The 21,676-nt window shown below is 40.0% G+C and overlaps 2 protein-coding genes across 5 annotated transcripts in view; one reads left to right on the top strand and one right to left on the bottom strand.

Moving 5' to 3' along the window:
• Window positions 1–1,126: 1,126 nt before the first annotated feature.
• On the bottom strand, window positions 1,127–19,584 carry fam151a (family with sequence similarity 151 member A). 2 transcript variants are annotated; one of them, XM_023281419.3, is made up of 12 exons: window positions 19,358–19,584; window positions 12,581–12,730; window positions 10,797–10,946; window positions 10,563–10,725; window positions 10,379–10,436; window positions 7,805–7,894; window positions 6,210–6,286; window positions 5,911–6,047; window positions 4,841–5,011; window positions 4,325–4,431; window positions 3,793–3,972; window positions 1,127–2,778 (listed from the first exon to the last, which is right to left on the bottom strand). In XM_023281419.3, exons 1-12 carry the CDS (start codon window positions 19,527–19,529, stop codon window positions 2,485–2,487), a joined length of 1,749 nt encoding a protein of 582 aa, XP_023137187.1. In that variant the 5' UTR covers window positions 19,530–19,584; the 3' UTR covers window positions 1,127–2,484. The 2 variants fall into 2 exon arrangements, with proteins under 2 accessions (XP_023137187.1, XP_023137188.1); XM_023281420.3 differs by lacking the exon at window positions 19,358–19,584 and adding an exon at window positions 15,972–16,103.
• dnai4 (dynein axonemal intermediate chain 4) overlaps window positions 16,305–21,676 on the top strand; it is a 25,058-nt gene continuing 19,686 nt past the window's right edge. For 2 of the 3 annotated variants that reach the window (XM_035953424.2, XM_035953425.2), the window contains exons 1-2: window positions 19,591–20,585; window positions 20,657–20,801. In XM_035953424.2, coding sequence (XP_035809317.1) covers window positions 20,536–20,585; window positions 20,657–20,801 — 195 coding nt within the window. In that variant the 5' untranslated portion in view covers window positions 19,591–20,535. Of the gene's footprint in view, window positions 16,443–19,590; window positions 20,586–20,656; window positions 20,802–21,676 lie in introns of those variants that run through there. The other variant, XM_055014478.1, reaches the window with a different exon arrangement.

Raw genomic sequence — 21,676 nt, 5'->3', positions numbered from 1 at the left:
ATGTTTTATTGTTTTATTGAGTCTGTCTTAATTTTGTCTTTTATCTGCTGGTACAGCTTACTTTCACTTAAAAACAAAAACAAATTACAGGGTATAGTGAGAGTATGCAGCAAAATTGCAGGTATTAACCTCAACAATCTCTCTGATGTATACAAGCTCAGAACCCTAAATAAGGCTCACACACTCCTCACTGACCAGAGCCACCCTTTGGTTGGTGAGTTTGTGCTGCTCCCATCAGGCCACAGGTACATCCTGCCAAGATGCAGGACAAATAGACTCTAGCATTCTTTTGTCCCTGCTGCAATTGTCCTGCTCAACAAGTGACTGACTATTCTGTTCGTCATATTTATTGTTGTCGTCTGTGCTTTATGTAACTGGTACTCCACGATTGTTGTTGACTTTTGTTCTGCTGACTGTAGAGTGATTTGCCCCACAGGACAATAAAAGATTCTTTGATCCTTAATATATCTGTATATATCTGCATATATCTGTATATATATATATATATATATATATATATATATATATATAAATATCTGTATATATATTTGTATACATCTGCATATATATCTGTATTATCTGTATATATCTGCATATATCTATATATTTGTATATATCTTTATATATCTGTATATATCTCCATATATCTGTATATATCTTTATATAGCTGCATATATCTGTATATCCAGTCTATGGCAGAGGCTGCTGATGAGCTCTGGGTCAGGAAGCTGAGATGTGGCGACACCTTGTGGTCAGGTTTGGTACAGCAGCCCTCTCATGCTTCAAAACACTTCAGAGGAAATATTCTGGTCTTTTCTGATGGAGCTAAAACACAGACTGTCATTAAAAAAAGAATTAGTTATTGAAAACAACATTAAAAGTTTCAGAGTTTTTTTTCATGTCTGTGCTCTCAGAGACATTTTTTCCACAGTTATTTTCACGATGTTTGAGAATTGTTAATTAAAAGTGAATGAGTTCCATGTGAGTTTTATATGCAGATGTATATTTACAGAGTCATGGAAAAAATGATCAGACCACCTTGTTTTCTTCAGTTCCTTGTTCATTTTAATGCCTGGTACCACTAAAGGTACATTAGTTTGGACAAATATAATGATAACACCAAAAATAACTCATAAAAGTTTAATTTCAGAGCTGGTATCAGACATTTTCCACAGTTTTCGGGATAAGAACTAAAATCCCTTCAGTTCTTCCATCAATAGTTATGGCATTGTTCTGCCAGAAAGATAGATCTGGTGATTGAGCAACCAAGGCATGGTTCCAATGTTCTGGTTCTCCATCCAGGCTAGGGCTGGGCGATAAATCGATTTTATCGATTAATTCGAGTTTGTACTTAATGTCGATTTGTTTTAATGAAAATTAATTTTCTCATCAACATCCGCCACCAACGCCTTCCCGCTGGGCTCCCGTAGTTCAGAGTGCGCCCCCCTCCCCCCCGCGCTTGATACACAAACAACATGGCGGCGAGCGGTGCAGATCTAAAAGTCCACTAGATGCTATTTTCCCGCACGGCAACGCACCACATCTGAAAATGGCACGGACGGCGGTCACTAGCGGACCACAACATGGTCACATGACAGCGCTGAGCAACAGCAGGCTGCTACGTGGTCACATGACCGAGCTTTCAGCTGGACAGTCCTGCAGACAAGTCGGATAAACACAGCGGCTCGGCCGCAAACTTTCCCTTTTATTTCAAAAAACACGTCAGCGAAAAGTATTTCTGAAAGTATTTGAAGCGAGAAATAATCTGTGCAGCAGCTGAATCTGTCCTCGTTTTAGGTCACTGACGCCTAGTTTAGAAGTTTGAGGACAGTTTCACGATGCGTGGAATCTCCGCACGCCGCATCCAATTTGCATAAAGTAGAAGTCAGTCTACTTTATGCAAATGAGCTGCAGCCCTCTCCAGGTAAACACACCTGATCACAGCTGGAAACGCACTGCAACGGACCAGCATGTCACATGCAGCGCATTTCCAGCTGCGATCCGGTGTGTTTACCCGAAGAGGGCTGCAGCTCAATTGCATAAAGTAGACTGGACTCCGGCGTGCAGAGATTAGGTAGGGGGTAAAAAAAAATCGGATAAATCGTGAATCGGGATTTTTTGTGAAAAAATCGGAGATTTTTTTTTTTTTTTTAGGCCATATCGCCCAGCCCTAATCCAGGCTTTAACTGACCTTGTCTTGTTGGAAAATCAACAATTGGAGGCAGGAATGAGTTTTCCAGCTGATGGAAGAAGACTGTTTTCCAATGATCAGTCATCTTACATGTTGTATGAGCGAGGAGTTAATACAGAAATTATAAGTGAGTTTGTGCCTGATTATCACATGCAGGGTCATGTTTATATGCACATTAAATAAAGAATGAACGGTAGAACACAAATATCAGCTCGGAAGCCCAGAGATCACATACAGGTTGGTGTTTCCTCCATACAGGTTGGTGTTTCCTCCATACAGGTTGGTGTTTCCTATCAGATCACGTACAGGTTGGTGTTTCCTCCTCCTGTCTTCTGGCTCATTAACATCTTCAGCACTGAGGAAGCTTCAGTGTCGCTCTTTGTGTCCACCTCCAGTAGAAAGTCACATTTGTCCATCATTCCCATCAAAGAGTTCAGCTCCTCCTGTCCTGCTGGCAGTGAGTTCAGGCGTAGCGCCATCCGCTGGGACAAACCTGCCACTGCTGCTGGGATCAGGGGAGGATAGTTCTGCTGAGGAAGGACGACGGTGACGTAAGGAAACAGCTTCTCTACCGTGGAAACAAAGTCCTGTAGAAAGACAGAGTAAAGACAGTCTAAATCAGGGGTGTCCAACATGCAGCCCGCGGGCCAAAAGCGGCCCTCTAGAGGGTCCAATCTGGCCCTCAAAGTGTAAAAGTTCATTAACTGCAGATCAGTAAAACTGTAAATTTAAAATAATTTCTAGACCATGACAAGTTGTTTGGATCAGAAAGTAAAATACTAGATTGTTCATTGTTCTTTTTTTTGAGTCTCATTTTTGTAATATTTTGTCTGTTTTCTTTATTGTCTGATTTTTGTCATTTATCTCGTTTTGTTGTTTTGTCTTTCCTTGTTGTCTCGCTTGTATTTTATTGGGTTTTTTTGTCATTTTGTTCCTTTTTTGTCATTTTTTGTCTTGTTTGCGTCCATTTTTTGCCGCTTAGTAACTTTTTTGTCAATTTTTTTCTTTTTTTCGTTTCATTTCATGTTGTCTCATTTTTGTCATTTTGTGTCTCATTTTTGTAATATTTTGTCTTGTTCTTGTTGTCCGACTTGTGGTTTATCTCGTTTTGTCATTTTGTGTTTCCTTTTTGTCTCACTAGTGTTTTTTATCTATTATTTTGTTGTTTTGTGTCTCACTTCTGTCTTTTTTTTGTCTTGTTTTTGTCGTTTTGTAACTTTTTTGTCAAATTTTTTGTCTGTATTTTAGTTTTGTTTCATGTCGTTTGTGTCACTTTTTGTCGTTTTGTTTCTTGTTGTTTTGCATCTGAATTTTGTCATATTTTGTCTTGTTTTTGTTGTTTTTTGTCTGACTTCTGTAACTTTGATCATAACACTACATAGTTCAGTTCCAGATAGCTGTGACTAAATGTTTTGTGCTGTGGCAGATATTCTGGGATCTGGAAGTTGGAATGTGGGTGGGATTAAGAGTCGCTGTTGAAAGCTGTCCTGGTCTGAAGATGGTTGAATTTTTGAACAAATGTAGTTCTCCAGACACGAGTTATTTCTAATGTATGAGTTCAAAGACTATCCCAGTAGGAGTTATTCTCAGGAAGTACAAACCTGTGTGTCATCGCTGCTCTGTAAACCCTCCATGCCGATCCACACAGGCCTGTAGAGATCTTCTGAGCTGTAGAACGACTGCAGCAGCTGGAGAGAAGTTTCCAGAAGCTGATGGCTTTGGATCTGCAGGTAAATACCCCAGCGGGCCTCAGCATTCTGCCCCAGCAGCTCAAGGATGCCCTGTGATGGACGTCAGGCCTTATTAATGTACGTGTTCGGTTTTAAAGTTGATAATATTTCAAAAGCAATCATGAGAGAAACATTTGATCTGAACTCTAGTTGTAAGACACAGAGTATTGGGATCTCTAAAATACTACAAACACCAGCTAACAGATGTAGTTTCAACATAAAGCATTACTGTACAACTGGAAGTTCTGCTTTTTGCCTCAGATGGACACAGAAATGTTTTTTTTGTGGAGATGTTTTTGGAGATATTTAACATTTCCATAATAGCCTCTGTGCTTTCTGACATTTAAAAAGGGTCCCAGTCTATGTCTGCTCTGCCATTAACACCCTGTTTTTACTGATGTACCTGCAGTGAGAGCAACTCTGAGCTCCTTCCAGATCCTTCCACTACAGGAACTCCAGGTCTGCTGCTGTCAGAAGATACATGAATGACCAACATCCCACCAGCCCCACCTGGAGACAGAAAATGATTAATTTCATGGTTTCATAACTGAACACATGGAACCAGAGGAAGACGACCTTCTGTTTGAGACGTGATGAACTATTCTGACATCCAGTGATTCTCCACAGATGTTTTCTCACTTCTGGTGGATCCTGTACATCGCTCTAACCATGACTTCTACTCAGCGTCTGTCAAATTTTGTTGTTTGCTTCACATAGTTTGATTTTAAAGCCACACCGTGTCAGATTTTTCTGAGATACTGCCTCTGTCACTGGGTGGTAGTGTGTCACTCCTAACAGTACCAGAAGATGGTGACAGAGTGCTGTAATCTCAGGAACAGTCTTTGTTTGAATGAAACATTCTGGTGTCTGAGACTTCACCTACAGTGTGAGAAGTTGTGTTGTTTTTGTGTGTCCTTACCTGAGAGCTGAGGCAGCAGAGAGGTCTGGTCAGTGACGGTAAACCAGCGAACTTCCAGGCTGCTGCGTTGTCTGGTTTCTCTTACTAAGTTGTTGTTTGAGTTGTGAGTGGGATGAAGGAAATCCATCAGGTCTCCTCCAGGATAGAACCTCCTGGGATCGGTCCGCCTGGCTGGAAGCACAATCAGTACGTTGATAAAGAAACCGTGAACAAAAGCAGTGATCTCTGTTCCATCGGATTTAAACTGAAACTCTGTCTAATAAATCAGTTTTACATCGACTTTAACTATTCTGACCTTCAGCTCTTTGTTTCTACACTAGTTTCATGAGTTTTCCTGGTCTCTGCCATGTTATTAAAAAATGTGGCCTTAGTATTTTTAACGGACTTTTTGTATTTCTAAAACAAACCTACATGCTTATATTCTTCATCCAAACTTCACATAAAAATGAGACGACGAGCTGCTGTCTAACCTCCAGAGTGACGTTAAACTCCTCTTCCACATTTTCACTCCTGATGTCTACTAGTTTTTTAACAAAAGGTTCCAAGTCAGCAAATACCATCTTCAAAGTACTAAATCTAATTTTGTAGGAACCATTGCGGGTGCACTAAAAGGTTTTCCTGCAGATTTCACACACTGTACTTCCTCTTGTTTTCCCTCCATTACTTTCTGGAACTTAAGAGGATCTAACTAAAGCACGGGATGGTTTGGTTTGAATCTTAATCACAAAGAGCCAGCAGGGTTCACTAATAAACAAGGCATCCTACACACCACAAATTACTGTTAGTTCCAGCACCACAATGAGAAAACAGCAAAACAAAAAGTAGAACGATGGATGTGAATGGAACTGACATTTATCTACTGCTGCTCATCTGGTAAACAGATTCACTGTCAATTCAACAACATGATTAGAGCTGAAAGCTGAGCAGGGCTTTTCTTCATATAATACACATATATATAATATTGTTTTGTATTGTAATATATAATGTAATATATAGAATGTACTCAGAGCTGCTGGTGTCTTTATGAGAAGAAGCTTGTGGAGGCGGACGTGTACCAGATCTTTCCTTACTTGCAGCTTCTTTAAACTCCGACAGCGTTGGCTCATAGATGTCGTAGTAAACTCTGGCAGGGTTGGAATTGTCGCGGACAAACAGCAGGTCGCTGACGTTGGGATGGATTGAACCTTGCCACAAAGTGAGGCTGAACCTGGAAACAAAATCCCAACATCAAAACAGCCAAAAACACAAACGTAAGTCTAAGTCCTGCCGTCAGAATGATCTGAACAAGACACTCAGAGAGATTAACCATTAAACTGTTGAACAGAACCGGTAAATGGATGATTAACAGCTGATTTTCAGTGTGTGTTACCGTGGTGACTGGCTGAGGAGCCAGCTCAGATGCTGCCAGCCGTAACGAACCAACAGAGCATGAACCGGGAACGTCACCTAAAGAGGAAAACATCCGGAAGTTGAATAGAAGATCTTAATGCTGTCGCTGCTGCAGCATAGATATCGACGTCAAACTTACTGGGACAGAAAGCAAAGATGAGACATTCTAAAACAAAACTGAAACTAAAAAAATCAGATCCATTTTAGTGTGGATTTGTCACTTGAGCTGTTGTTCTACAGAATCGGTTCTATTCCAGAGGAAGTAATGATAAAAAAAAGGCAGATCTGTTCCATATCCTACTACTGGTGGAAAAGAAGATGATATCTGTGTCTTGGTTCATCCCACTACATCACCCCAATGGAGAGATAGATTAAAGAAAGTGGATTTAATGGAAAAATAACAGAAAAACTCCATCTGAAGTTTGGTTCCTTTGTGAATTTATGGGCTGCCGTTATTTCTGACTTTAACTGAATTAGATTTTACATATTGACAGGCTGGAGACGTTTCTGTTTGAATTGAAAGTGGAGATGTGATGATATTTGTGTCTGGATTGCATAAATTTACATGTTTCATAACCCCCTGCTGCTCTTTAAATGAATTTATCTTTAAATTCTGGTCTTTACGTGGGTCTAGATGATGCTGTGAGTTAGTCAAGTTGCTGAATTCCATGTTTTTCTTTACCATGTGTGTTTTCGTTTGCCCATTATTGAAATCCATGTAAATATGTATAAAAATGTGCAGTTTAAATAAAAATTTGGTTAAAAAAATTTACTGGGATATCTCAGTTCAACGACTGTGAATAAATGACACCATAGTTGTAATACTGCTGTTTCTCTACCAGCTTATAATTAATAAAATACTGGGAGTCAATCAGCCCCAGTTCAAACTAAAATAAAAGCAGCTTGGCTCAGAAACAGAGAACAGAGGAGATAGTAGATGGAGATCCATCCAGCATGGTGAAACAGGTTGTAGAGGTCTTAAAAACATGCATATTTAACCCTGGTGTCATCCTGGAGGTCAAATTGACCCGTTTTAAAGTTTGAAAAGTAAAAAAAACAATAATTTCACAGTGAAACTTCTGATGTCCACATTTTCAACATTTTTGGGAAATCTTTGAACATTTTTTGGTGGAAAAAAAAGAAATGTTAAAAATGTTTCTTAAGAACATTCACAAACAAATCATCCAACATGTGAATTTTGCTGGATTTTGGTTGATTTTTATGTGAATGTTCTTAAAGAACTGATATATATGTAATTACTTTAGATGTTTTTAGGATTTTTTTTGGAAGATTTTTACTCATTTTTTGAAAATATTTACAAGAATTTTCTTGCCAAATTTGGGGGATTTTTTTAAAATAAAACTTTTCAGGGAAACTTTTAAGGAATTACTGGGATTTTCTTCCTGAAGGTTTTGCAAATTTCAGAAATTTGGGGAATTTTTCTGCTGAATTTTAGGATTTTTTTTTTCAGACAAGGAAATTATATTTTTTGGTGCCTGTAAATGAAGACAACAGGAGGGTTAAACATCAACAGCACGTAGAAAAATGTGGATTTGTGTATGTTTTGCTGCTAACCTTCTGAGGGCAGTCCTTAACCAGACCATACATGTCTTCCACCATGGCTCTGGTGTAGGAGGAGGTGAACAGAGGAGGAGCGTAGGACACCTGTAGAAACCAACAGGTAAAATCACAACCATCCAGGTGAAAACACTGCTGACTGTTCATTGTAAACAGCTTGTGCTGACTAGCTGGGCAAAAATATTCTAAATTTGGAGAAAGGAAAGAGTATTAATGCGCTCCAATATCCATGCTTCCATATTACGGATTAGAAAAATCAGAAAAACTGCTCAGCGTTCAGAATCAGCAGGATGTTGGACTACATCTGGTTAGATTTAACGGTATGCAGGTCTAACGGGTCAGCAGTGGTTGAGAGCTAAATATATATGAATTATGCTATTACTAATATATTATGTACCATATATATATTATTTTATTCTTCTTTTATTGCTATGTTTACACAAACTTTAGTCTGTCTCTTAGTTGTTGTGTAGAACCTTTGCTGGGGGCTCCTGTACCCTATGTGCACATTTAGCCGCCTCACGGCTAACTAGGAATGAGTTTTTCCTGCCTTAGCTCTCTCCTTTTTACGTGTTCAGAGAGAGAGTTTGGCCAGGTTGTGCAGCTGTAATTTCTGTGTTTTAATGTCATATAATTCCGACTTTAAAAATGACTACAGTCAGATGTGAAATGACTAAAAAGATGCAAAGTGATGATGCAGAGATGCAAAACAACCACAAGAAGACTCGAAATAATCACCAAGAGATGCAAATGACCAGAAAGAGACACAAAATGACTTCAGAGATGCTAAATGACTAAAAACATGAAAAGCAATGATGAAGAGAAGCTAAACAACCTGAAAGACACTGAAAACAACCTGTTATTGTATCAACTATTGAACAGGTTTTTTTCTTTACACTGAACAACCACAAATTTGAAACCTTCTGCCTGAAACTGTGTTGGAACCCAAGAACAAGCGTTGTGACCCGGTGGTGGAAGGAACAGGACCTCTGAGGCCCTAAGGAGCTCACTTTCTGGTTCTCATGTGGTTAACTGATTTCTGTAGGAGCTACAGGTTGTGAGACGGCACTTTGTGTGTTTTTGTGTGTTTTTTTGTGCACTGTGAAGGTGTATGTTCTGTCGTGTACATCTGCTATATGTCCAGTGAATTCTCCCCGCCTCACACAGCTGCCTTTTGTTTGTTTGTTTGTTTGTTTATTTGGACAGGACAGTGCATATTAACGAACATAGGATCTCATAACAGTTTACACCAGGCTGCAGGAAATAAACTGGACTTAGCACAAGGCTAATTTCCATCTGTTGTCCCACACATTAAAGAAAAACAATACAATGACTTTATTAATCCCCGAAGGGAAATTCAATTGTCTGTTTTCATCTGTTTACATGTTTACAACATGCAGGGATACAGACCGATAAAAGCAATAAATTCACAGTGACGGAGTTAAACCTGCCCTAGAGTGCTGCTATTTTTGGAAAGTGTTTTCTAGGCAGCCTGTGATAAAGTGCATGTAGTTAAAGAGCCTGAATTCCTCCATGTATGACTGTTAATCAGCCATGTCTTCTACTGTCTCTGTAAACTGATAAAGTGGATTTTCTACTACAGCTGGAGGTACAGGATCCAGTTTGTACAACCCTTGATAGATCAGGCATTCTGTGCAAGGCAGGACTTTCTAAGTTTTACTTCAGTCACCTCTGGTACTTGACCTCATACAACTAAGCTCTAATACCATTTTTCTTTCTGATAAATCCCCCAGCGGCGCTGGGTTCGTCCCATTCACAGACTTACAGATTAAACGGATGTTGTAAAGTGTTCAGAGAGAGGAGCCCAGGTTGTGAGATGGTTTTTGGGTGTTTTTTTGTCAATTGTGAAGAGAGAGGATAAAAATAAACGGAGATTCGTGTCAGCTAGATCAGCACAACGCAGGGAAGAAAGTCACCGGTTACACAAAGCGACAGGCTTTTCCTGTCATTTTTACCCACAATCCTCTGCACAGATATGACACATGTTGTGTTGAGTCTAACCGAGCTTGAGTCACAGACAGAGGACAGTTTATAGTTTAAACAATATGTCCCAAGTGTAATTATGTATGAAACGGTATGTATGTTGGAAGAGCTGCAGAACGAACTGAAAGTAAAAAAGGAATTTGGAACGCAGCTGGCATCTTTAACAGGATTGACGCAGTTTATCGTCCGGATAGTATGAAAGCTGCAGGAGGTAGGAATCTGGAAAAGGCAGGATAATAAGTGAAACCATGCAGCTTGTCCTTCTCTCTTCTAATCCATTCCCACCAGGGACAAACACAGACAGACCTGAGCAGTGAAAAGCCCTGGGATTGGTTAAAATCACACAGATTGGGTTTCCTAAAGCCTGTAAATGGAGGAGAGCAGCTCAATAGTCTGTGATTTTACACAATACAGGATTTCTGGAGATTTTACAACATCCTACTGTGTTTGGGAATCATCGGATCACACATAGAAAACAAAACCAGCTGAAAAGTCCTGCAGAGACGACTTCAGTTACAACTCCTTAAAAGGTGAGTTCGAAAGGTGTGAATGATCTGAGATTCATACCATCCATCCTGGAGACAAAGTCGCATCCGGAAACTTCTCCTGAACCAACTGAAGGAATCTGAAAATTAAGAAAGAAAGCAAGAAAGTGGAACAATTCCCAACATTTACTTGCTTCCAGACCGCCTGATGTGGATCAGAACTGCGTTTCACAACCTAAACCTTCTAAATCCTGCAGCTTACCTACCTGCTTCCATTAACTGTAGGCATGAAGCCTGGTGTGTTGGGACCGATCAGGATGTCTGCGTTCAGCCAGACAGGCCTGTTTAATCTCCCGCTGCTGTTCTTTTGACTGAGCAGGTCCAGAGACAAACCCACTGATTCCAGAGCCTTAAAGTCCAACTTCATTGCTGCAGAGAGAAAAAGCATTAAAGCCTGAATCCATTCAGAGAATCTGTTGTCTGCACGAACCGATCTGCACCTTTCCTGGAGGCCAGCACAGTATCCAACCACTCGTCCAGAGTGTTGTCACTTTGGACAGCAGGAGGATGAGCCATGATGGGGACCGGCTCCTCGCTGGGCGTCCCATAACCCCTCAGAGTGACATCAGCCTCCAGGATCATGACATCACCTGGAGATGAAAGAGGAGGTTTGTCACATTACATAAATACAGTCATGGAAAAATTATCAGACCACCTTGTTTTCTTCAGTTTCTTCTTCATTTTAATGCCTGGTACTACTAAAGGTACATTTGCTTGGACAAATATAATAACAACAACAAAAACAGCTCATCAGAGTTTAATTTCAGAGCTGATATCAGACATTTTCCATGGTTTTCTTGATAATAATCAATCATCAGTAGCTATGACATTGTTCTGACAAAAACAGCTTTTAGGATTCCATGTTTTCTTTTCTGTCTGTTTTAGTCCCATGATCCAAACAGGAGTTAGTACTGATTCATAACCATTGTTTCTGATGACTACAGTCATGCGTCTTGGATGTTCTCCACCAGCTTCTGACATTGTTCTGCTGTCACAGCAGCCCATTCCTGTTGCACTCATTCTAACTAATCTGCTTTGTTTTTGGGCTTGTGGTTCTCCATTTAGCATTTGATGATTTTCCACAGGTTTTCAGTTGGATTTAGATCTGGTGATTGAGCAGCCAAGGCATGGTTCCAATGTTCTGGTTCTCCATCCAGGCTTTAACTGACCTTGTCTTGTTGGAAAATCCAATCATTGGAGGCAGGAAAGAGTTTTCCAGCTAATGGAAGAAGACTGTTTTCTAGAGTACCCCCAAACATGACCTGGTTCAGTCTCCCTGTTCCACCCAGACTGAAACTACCCCAGATGGTCACTGATCCACCTCCATGTTTTACTGTAGGGGCAGACAGTCTGGTTTGTAGCTTCTCCAGGCTTCCTCCTAACCAGTAAGTTGGCTGGAGTGGACATCAACTGAAAACTGGATTCATCCCTGAAGAGAACCTCAGTCCAATCATCAACAGTCCAATCCTTGTGATCCCAGCAAAGAGTAACTGGCTTTCCTCTGCCTTTCCTTGATGAAGAGCTTCTTCCTGCCCTGTGTGACTTCAGACCAGCTTCAACAAGTCGCTTTCCAACTGTCCTTGTCCATCAAGTCCCATTTCTCCACAGTGTCCACTCATTTTTAAGGTCCCTGGAGGTCTGAGGATGATTCCTGACACAGGAACGGATGAGTGACGGTCATCTGGTGGGTAGAAAGACGTTTCCTGACCAGCTAGCAGTTTGGTAGAACCATGTTGCGCTTGTTTTTTCTTGGTGTAATGAACGGCTGTCTTGGAGATCTTCAGTTTTTTGGCTACCTGTCTCTCACTCATGATGGCTGCCTTTGTGGCTTCACATAATTCTTTAGTTTTAGGTGTTATGTGAGAGCTGACAGCTTCTGAGTTGTGCTACAGCTTGAATGTCAGCAGGAAACCACTCTAGGATGTCATGAAATGTCCTTTTATGGACCATGGAATACAATGAAGCTGAAGCAGGTTAGATAGGACATAAAGTATTATGGAATCAGCTGCATTTAGAGTCCTGTTCATTGTATTCTTCAGGTAATAAACCGTTAGTGGTACCAGGCATTAAAATGAACAAGAAACTGAAGAAACAAGGGTGGTCTAATCATTTTTTGCATGACTGTATGTATGTTTTTAAATTACAGTTTAAAACTTTTACTCTTTTACGGCGTAGATGCATCGATAAACACCATCAAAGTAAAATAAAGTCTGTGTGTTTTTACCTGAGAGGGCTTCATTCATCTCCTCCTTGCTGTTAGCTCTGTGGAACCAGGAAGCAAAAAGGCCATCAGGTTGGCTGATCTCACCTGCCTGCACCAGGTAGTCCAGCATGTCTCCTCCAGGTGGGAACAAGGGAAAAGGAGCTGGAGAACCTGATGGGATGGACAGAGACGGCTCATAAATAAAAGACTGAAAAACATGTGACTTAACATTGGTCATACAAACCTAGACATACTTTATATATAGAATATTCTATAATCTAGGGTAGGTAATGAAATATATCGATCTATTAACAGTACTGCTAACTACAGGGGCTATTAAGGGGGATTCAGAAATACCAGAATAAATGGTAAATGGAATTTAATATTTTATGCTGGTCATAGTTTATTTTATTCACTGACAAAAGAAAAAAGCAATTCAATACAAAAAAGGTTTCCAAACTTCTGAATGAAAGGGAGCAGAAAGAAGAATACGCTTCTGTAATCTACCCCTTTGTTTCCCCTGAGTTTCTGGAGCTCTTTTACATCTCTGATCATCTTGGCATTGGATCCGTCTTGTTCTTTTATCCAAACATTTCCATTTTGAGTCCATGTTGCTGTGATTTTTTTTCGATTTTGGAGAAATGTCCCCATTTTTTTTTTTGTTAGAAGTTCAATTCCGTATACACTAATACCTTTTAGTTTATTTGCTTAATGTGTGACAAATACAGTGCCATGAAAAAGTATTTGCCCCCTTCTCGAATTCTTATTTTTTCTAATATTTCCCCCACTTAAATGTTTAAGACCATCAAACAAATTAAACACAAAATGCAGTTTTTAAATGATTATTTAATGCTTGAAGGGAAAAAAGCTACCTGAACCTACCTGGCCCTGTGTGAAAAAGTAATTGCTCCCTCCTTGTCAAATTATGAATTAACTGTGGCTAAAATGTGGTAGTCAGCAGCATGGAGATCCACAGGGGACAGTTTGTCCTCCTTTCTCTTCACCCTGTACACATCGGACTTCCACTACAACTCTGGGAGCTGTCACCTCCAGAAGTTCTCTGATGATACAGCCATTGTCGGGTATCTGAGGGGGACGAATGGAAGTACAGGACGGTCATCTCTGACTTTGTTGACTGGTGTGAGTGAAACCATCTGCAGCTCAACGCCAGTAAGACGAAGGAGATGATCGTGGACTTCAGCAGGAGGAGGACATGCCAGACTGCACCAGTGAAAATCCAGGGTTTGGACATTGACATGGTGGACACATACAAATACCTGGATGTTCACCTCAACAATAAACTGGACTGGTCACACAATACAGAGGTTCTGTACAAGAAGGGCCAAAGTCGTCTCCACCTGCTGAGGAGACTGAGATCCTTTGGAGTGTGCAGGACTCTGCTCAGGACATTCTATGAGTCCGTGGTAGCGTCTGCTATCTTCTATGCAGTGGTCTGCTGGGGAGCAGGGAGCACTGAAAGGGACAGAAAGAGACTAAACAGAAGGTCAGGAGGAGGTTCTGTCCTGGACTGTTCCCTGGACTCCATAGAGGAGGTGGGTGAGAGGAGGATGTTGGCAAAGCTCACATCCATCATGGACAATCCCTCTCACCCACTGCATGACACTGTGGGGTCTTTAAGCAGCTCCTTCAGCAGCAGACTGAGACATCCACCCTGCAAGAAGGAACGTTATCACAGGTCCTTCATCCCATCTGCTAGAAGACTTTACAACATCAGCATCACTGGCTGATGTTAACATAACCTGGACTCATATCATATTATCCCAAACCATAAAATTTGCAGACATTATTGCACTGCTACATCTTTGCACTATTTAAACTTATTTTTTTCAAGCCACTTTATACTGCATTGTCTTACAGTGTGTCAATACTGTACTATTTCGTCCTCATTTCTCATCCCTGTACATATTGTAAATATTATTACTACTGGTCTATTATTATTTTATTTCTATTACTATGTCTATTGCTACATAAGCTGCTGTAACAATGTAAATTTCCCCTGGTGTGGGGAGAAATAAAGGACTTATCTATTTGGATGATGTTCATTTTGTCGTTGACTGTCATAGGATAACGTTATTTCTTTTACACCGACAAATCAAAGATAAGATGGTTTTACCTTAGCTGACATGTTTCAACTGTAACTGCAGTCTTCTTCAGAGCGTCATCTGACGTGTGCTGACAGATTCTGACAGATCTGTCAGACCGGTCACGTGATAAAAAAGGACACGTCAGCACACGTGAGACGACGCTCTGAAGAAGACTGCAGTTGCAGTTGAAACATGTCAGCTAAGGTAAAACCATCTGTACTTTGAGTTGTCGGTGTAAAAGAAATAACGTTATCTTATCTTATCTAATCGCATTTTTTGGAAAGCAAGTTTAATTTTACTGACCACACCCAAACCTGATTACCTCCCAACCTGTTCAATCAAGAAATTACTTCAACAGAACCTGTCTGACAAAAGGAAGTCAGCCAGAAGATCTCAAAAAGCTGCAACAAAATGATCCAAAGGAATTCAAGAACAGATGAGAAATAAAGTAATTGACATCTATCAGTCTGGAAAGCATTTCAAAGCCATTTCTAAAGCTTTAGGACTGCAGAGAGCCATGGTGAGAACCATTATCCACAAATGGAGATAACATGGAACAGTGGAGAACCTTCCCAGCAGTGGCCAGTCTACCAAAATTACCCCAAGAGCACAGAGACGACTCATCCAGGAGGTCACAAAGGAACCCAGGAGAACATCTAAAGACCTGCAGGCCTCCCTGGCCTCAGTTAAGGTCATAGTTCACGACTCAACAATAAGGAAGACACTGGACAAAGATGGATCCATGGCAGAGTTCCAAGGCCAAAACCACTGCTGACCTAAAAGAACATGAAGGAAATAAATATCTGAATGATCCCCAAGACTTCTGGGAGAAAATTCTATGGACCGACAAGACGCAAGTTCAACTTGTTGGTGTTAAATATTTTTTCACTCGTAGAGTGAAGTTACTGAATTGTATTACTCATTAAAAAAAATCCTTAAAATTATTAATTTTTTAATATCAATCCAACAGTTGTAGTGTGACCAGCAGGATCCAGTTGAAGGCTGCAGTAAATCTGGTGACACTACAGTGCATCAGAGTGAAGTTATTGAATATGTCTTTCTTCGCTCTTGCAGCGGTTTGTAATTTGCTGACGGTCCTTGTTTCCTCATAGACACCAATGTTATTTCAGCTACTGTTGATCAAACTGGGCTGTAGCACATTATCTACCTTACAACGACGGGAAAGAAGCACGGTTTATGCTCTGACAAGGTATATCTGATGAATTATTGATGCCGGAAGTCCGAGTCTGTAAATATCTTTCTAACTTTACCGAATTCTAAATAAATAAATCGCTTTAACAGCTCACCTGACAGAGAATTCAAAGATCCTCTGATGTCTTCCAGGTTATCTGCAGTGGTCATGTCTTTTTCCCTTTGTACTATTTCTTCTTGTAGTCGTAGTGGACGGAGGCCTGCCCCTGTCCAGGAAGCTCCGTCCCCATCTAACGAAGCTAACACCGGCTAGTCGTCCCCGGTGTCGGTGATTTACTGCGGCTAGCTGGACGTTAGCTCGGCGGCTAGGAGGAGGATGTAGCTCTACATCTTCTTCTGAGGTTCTCAGTTTTTCTGCTGAGCTCCAGGAACGGTCTCGTGCACGCAGAGTTTGAACACACAGTAGCACGTACCCTGCTGGTTGTCCATGGCAACCTTCCTAATAATCCACAGGACTACGTCTCCAGATTATCTTCCACAACCAGCGACTCGTCCGTCTGATAGTTTTCCTGAATCCTTCCTGTGTCCAGGTGTTTGGAAGCTAAAGTTGCTGGAGCCTCATACAGGTAACAATAGGGCAGAGTTTCTCAAAGAGAGGGGCACGACCCCCTGGAGGGGCGAGGAAAAAAAAAGTGGAACTAACGAGCTGAACTATTGTTTTAACGTCGGTCTGTTTTTCGCGGCGCACAACAGTAATATAACTATATAACTATTAAAGAGACTTTATTGTCATTCTTCAGAAGTACAACGAAATTTGTCTATGTGTATATATATATATATATATATACATATATATATATATATATATGTATACATATATATGTATACATATATATGTATACATATATATATACATGCAATTTTCTACATTATAGATTAATACTGAAGACACCAAAACTATAAAAGAACACATATGGAATTATGTTGTAAACAAAACAGTGCTGATCTTCAGTATTAATCTACAATGTAAAACATAATCCAAATAAATAAAAAGCACTGAATAAGAAGGTTTTTCCAGACTTGTGAGTGGTAGTGTGTATATATATTCAGGTTTGTTAGATCATTATCAGTCTTTATTAAATGTTTTAGAGGTCTTTATTTATTGACAGCTGTAGTTTGTGATGCAGTTGAAGAGAACCGTCTTATTCTCAGTTCTATCAGTGGATCCACAAGAACTTTTCCGAAACTGATCACTGAAAAAATAGTAAACATTGCCGAGGACACTACCTGGTGCAGGACTGTTTTATCTGAATACACCTCATAAACAGGGATAGATGGGTTTACAGTTTTATTATTATTTTATTATTTTTATTATTATTAGGTTTGCATACAGTAGCTGAGGATCTCATCCTCCCCACTGCTCTCGCCATGGTGTCAACAATGAGACGGATTCTTTGGCCTAATAACCTATGCCAGGACGATGCATTCACTGTAGCAGCCCTGGGCAGGTTTATGACAAACATTTGGTTTTGTCTTGTGTATTAGCCATCGTAATAACACTGTTTGTCTCCCTGCATGCACAGCGACTGTCCAACACTGCAAGTGTTCAGAGCTGAAGGAGTTCTAGAAGAAATAATGTTCCAGAATTCCTCCTGAATGTTGTGTTTTGATCTGCAGTTAGCTTGTTAGAGGTTGTCAAAGGAGGTTCAACCAGTACTTAAATCCAAAGGTGCATTTTCTTCCCACCTGCACTGTGAATGTTTAATGACAATATTGTAATAACTGCATTACCTGTGTGGCGAATGTGATATATTATCAGATTAAATTGACTTGTGTTATCTCATGAGCTTTGACCACTGTAATCAAACCAATCCTTGGGTAATAAAAAGGTAATATAAAGGTAATATAAAGTATTATGTGATAATGTGCAGACTGCAGGAGCATTTGCTAAATATAAACAAGGAGACAGGTTGACTCAACATGGATAGTCATACCTATGTGATTCCAAGCGACAGTTTTAGGTATCTGCTGTTATTGTGTGTGGATAGATGGGTTATTGAATTTATTTGTAATGGGATTATTCAAATGTTATTCAAAAGGACTGACTCACCTCACTTAGGGCTTCACAGTTACTGAAAAACTGTGGAATTAATTCATTTGTATACTGAAAGATAAATGTATGGCTTGAAATCCTGCTTAGAATGAGAGGAACCTTAGGTGATATTAACCCCTAAAACCGTAGGGTATTTTGACTTCTACCTGACAAATTCAGTTCCATCTCCACAACTACAAGGTCAAAATAAACTACCTTGAGTTCTCTGGATCGGAGAGACTCAGTAAGTCTATCCCTCTCCTTTATTAGGCTGAGAAAGCTCTGAAAAATACCAGTAAAATGTTACATTTTATTTCCACCTGCTCAAAACTGTAAATTAGCAAGTGAACAGCCTAATAAGAATGAGTCAGTAAATACCAAATTCATTAAACCTGTTAGGAAAAAAAGGTCAAATTCAGCTCTAACAAACTTGATGCAACAGAAACATGACAACAGTGCTTTTATTTTCTGCAACTCGTTGCAGTCTTGAAAAGCAGTGGTAGGTTTACCGATACATCCTGGTCCTGGTAAAAGAGGTTAGCCTTCTTTTGCTTTCTTTTTTATTTTTTAGATTTCTACCTATAAAAAGCTCCCTCAATTCAGTTGGCAACAGCTCCACAACTGAGAGGCTAAAACTAAGTACCCTTGGCTCCATGGGTCTGAGACATCTGGGAGAATTTTAAGGATCATTCCAGAATTAGAGGACATTTGGGCTTCAAATGTTTTGTAAAATCAACCTTCTTTTTTTCCAATATTCTGCTCCGTATTGATCAATAATAGGTATTGATTGGCTCAGCTTCTGATTCCATGTTTTCTGTGTTGTTTTCTAACCCTACTCTAATCCATGCTAATGTAGAAGCTAGATATTTAGCTAACTGTTTATGCTGACCAAGAGGACAAACTGATTGATGGAAAACAGTCCAAAGAATTAGTCTGATCCTGATAATATGAGCTGGAGGGAGACATTCAATCAAGGCTGACAATGTGATGAAAAGATGGAAAATAGAAGAGAGGACATAGCTTTGCTCTACCCATTCTTTAGGAACACTGTTAGATGATGTTAATTCCAGTGTTTCATGTGATTTGCTGTTTTCTTCTTCTTCTTCCAGGTAAAAGGTTATGCTAACATGTTGTATTTTGTACATAGATTATTGTAAATTTAATGGGTTGGACGTGAAATGTCCTCCAGTTCTGGAATGATGCTTAAACTACGAGACGTCTTTGTGTCCATCAGCTACCAATAAACCAGCATCATAAGAGTCAGTAAACACTGATGATACTGAACCTGCTCTAAAATGATGCTGTCTCTACTTTTAGTTAAGCTCAAAATAGTATTAAATGTATTTACATCTATACTAAATGTAGAATTTACCACGACGTGAGTAAATGCATTGATGTAAAACATGATGACAGTCTTCCCCAGTGAGCTGCTAATATAGAGTAAAGTACCTTTGTTTGTGGTGAGCACCACGCTGACGGTGATTATGGCAATAAGAATGATAACTCCAACAGCCACGGTGATCAGGATCAGCTGCAGTTTGGTTAGACAGCCCAGATAAAGGTCTTCTTCTCTGTCTCTGCTGTTCCTTTCCTCTCTCCGGGTGTCCTTGTCTTTTGCCATCTTCTTCTGTCTTGTCTTTCTGCTGGATTCAAAACTCACACAGCGACTGGGAGATAAATGCACCTCTGTTATATGAGTCTTATCTAAAGAGCAGAGACCACTGATAAGATGCTCTCCTAAGTGTCCTTTCAAAGCCTCTCATTCATCCTTGACCGCTCCAGTTATCTAAGGTCAAGAATAAAGCATGTTTGAAGCACCAGTTGGAGTCCAGAGTGTCTTCTGTGTCTTCTTTAAATGTAAAATCCACCATGGTTTCTCTTTCCTGTTTTCCCTACATTTTCCTGTTCCTGTTGGTCACAAATACATGACTGTGAAATTCTCTCTTTATATATCTGGGTGGATGTCAGAGTGGAGGTCAGCCATGGTCAGGCATCTGGAGCTGGTAGGGTTAAAGACAGTAGCAGTTTGAACCCTCAACCTTCTGCTCAGTAACCCAGAGCCTCAACCGTAGAACCACTTAGACCTAGTATTTTGGGTGAAATAAACCAATAAAACCATAACCCATTTATTAGTAAGTACGATTTGGGTGGAACAAACCTTCAAAATTATTGGCACTTGGACAGAAGATAATATTTTAGATGGAATAAACCTTTAAATTTATAACTTTTTCGTTAGAAAGTAACTTTTGGTTGGAATAAACCATTAAAACTGTAAGTCGTGTAGAAACTCGTGTTTTTGGTGGAACAGGCCTTTAAAACCTTACTTATCTAGACAGGACGTAGTATTCTGGGTGGAATAAACTTTTAAAATTTAAAATACGTTGACAGAAAATAGTATTTTGGTAAAATAAACCTTCAAAACTGCATGAACCACGACAAAAAATAGTATTTTATGTGGAATAAAACTGTAAAGGGCTAAATCGTACATTTTTAATCCAGTATTTTGACCGTTTGCGCTGTTTTGACAAATAAAGTTCCTTAAACGGCGACTTCCTTATACGCAGGGGTTACGTTGCCATGGCAACACCGTTAGTAGGACACCATAGCAACGGCGGCTGTAAACTAAAATGTCCTCCTCAGAAGACAAGAACAAGAAGAGGACTCTGGTTCTGAGGCCGTAAGTAGACTCTGGTTTTATGAACGGATGTGTTCACCGCTAAGCTAACCCGTCGCTCTGCCGTCCTCCAGCTCCTCCAGGGCGGGAAACGTCTCCGTGTCCGGCCGGTATGGAAACCAGAGCTCCAGAACCGGCAGCAGGAAGAGCCTCAGTCTGGGAGGAGGCAGCAAAGTCCTGGACAAGAGCCACGTCCACATTCCCAGACCTGCTGTCCGGGTAACAAGCCCAGTTTTTAACTCTGTTTTGGTCCAGCAATTATCCACATCCTTAACTCAGGCCACTAACAACACTGTAGTAGTACTCTGTTATGAGGAAATAAAATAGGAAGGAATAGGAATAGGAGGAATAAAAAGTCCTCAATTAGACACAGTACTTCAGCAAAAGTACACAAACTGTAAGTAGAATCAGGAAAATGTACCTTTTTTTAATATTATGGGTATTACTTATGTATTCATGAAAAATATCATTTTAATGGTGGACTATCAAAACATTTGATAAATAAAAATCCCATACGTGTGTGTGTGTGTGCGTGTGTGTGTGTGTGTGTGTGTGTGTGTGTGTGTGTGTGTGTGTGTGTGTGTGTGTGTGTGTGTGTGTGTGTGTGTGTGTGTAGATAGATAGATAGACAGACAGACAGACAGATAGATAGATAGATAGATATTCTTTTGAGGTACTTCAGCAACTGGACATTTTAGTGATTGATTAGCAAGACATTTGATAAATAACAATCACATAGAGTCAACAGATAATCCAAAATAAATCATCACTCAACAATACTTGATAAAGAAGAGAAGTGTGCGAATGTGGACATCTGGATACTAAATGAAGAGCCATACAAGAGCTGTTTGCTAACCAGCTTAGCATCAGCAAACAGCTTCCCCATTACAACCTCACAAAGAAAATGTAGACAGGATCTACAGAGAATCACAAAAGAAAAGGCATAAAGCAATGGTCATGGTCATTTTAAGTATATAAGCACACATATAAAACCTGGAGAGGTCAGATGAACCTCCTGGAGCCAAAGGTTCAGTATTTCCCTCTGAAATAGTGGAGAAGCAGCAGAGGATCTTAAATGTGTTCTTAGTTTCAGA

This window comes from Amphiprion ocellaris, chromosome 10, assembly GCF_022539595.1.
Source record: "Amphiprion ocellaris isolate individual 3 ecotype Okinawa chromosome 10, ASM2253959v1, whole genome shotgun sequence".
Lineage (NCBI taxonomy): Eukaryota > Metazoa > Chordata > Actinopteri > Pomacentridae > Amphiprion > Amphiprion ocellaris.
The sequence above is the reverse complement of the archived record's forward strand: the minus strand, read 5'-3'. Positions and strand labels throughout refer to the sequence as shown.

What these genes read in the sequence shown, in the direction of transcription:
- fam151a (XM_023281419.3), bottom strand. Translation starts at nt 19,529, where the DNA reads ATGGCAAAAGACAAGGACACCCGGAGAGAGGAAAGGAACAGCAGAGAC. An exon ending in GGTGCTCACCACAAACAAAG is followed by an intron (nt 12,731 to 19,357) that starts GTACTTTACTCT and finishes CCATCCCATCAG; the next exon opens with GTTCTCCAGCTCCTTTTCCC. An exon ending in TTAAGGACTGCCCTCAGAAG is followed by an intron (nt 6,287 to 7,804) that starts GTTAGCAGCAAA and finishes TTTCCTCTTTAG; the next exon opens with GTGACGTTCCCGGTTCATGC.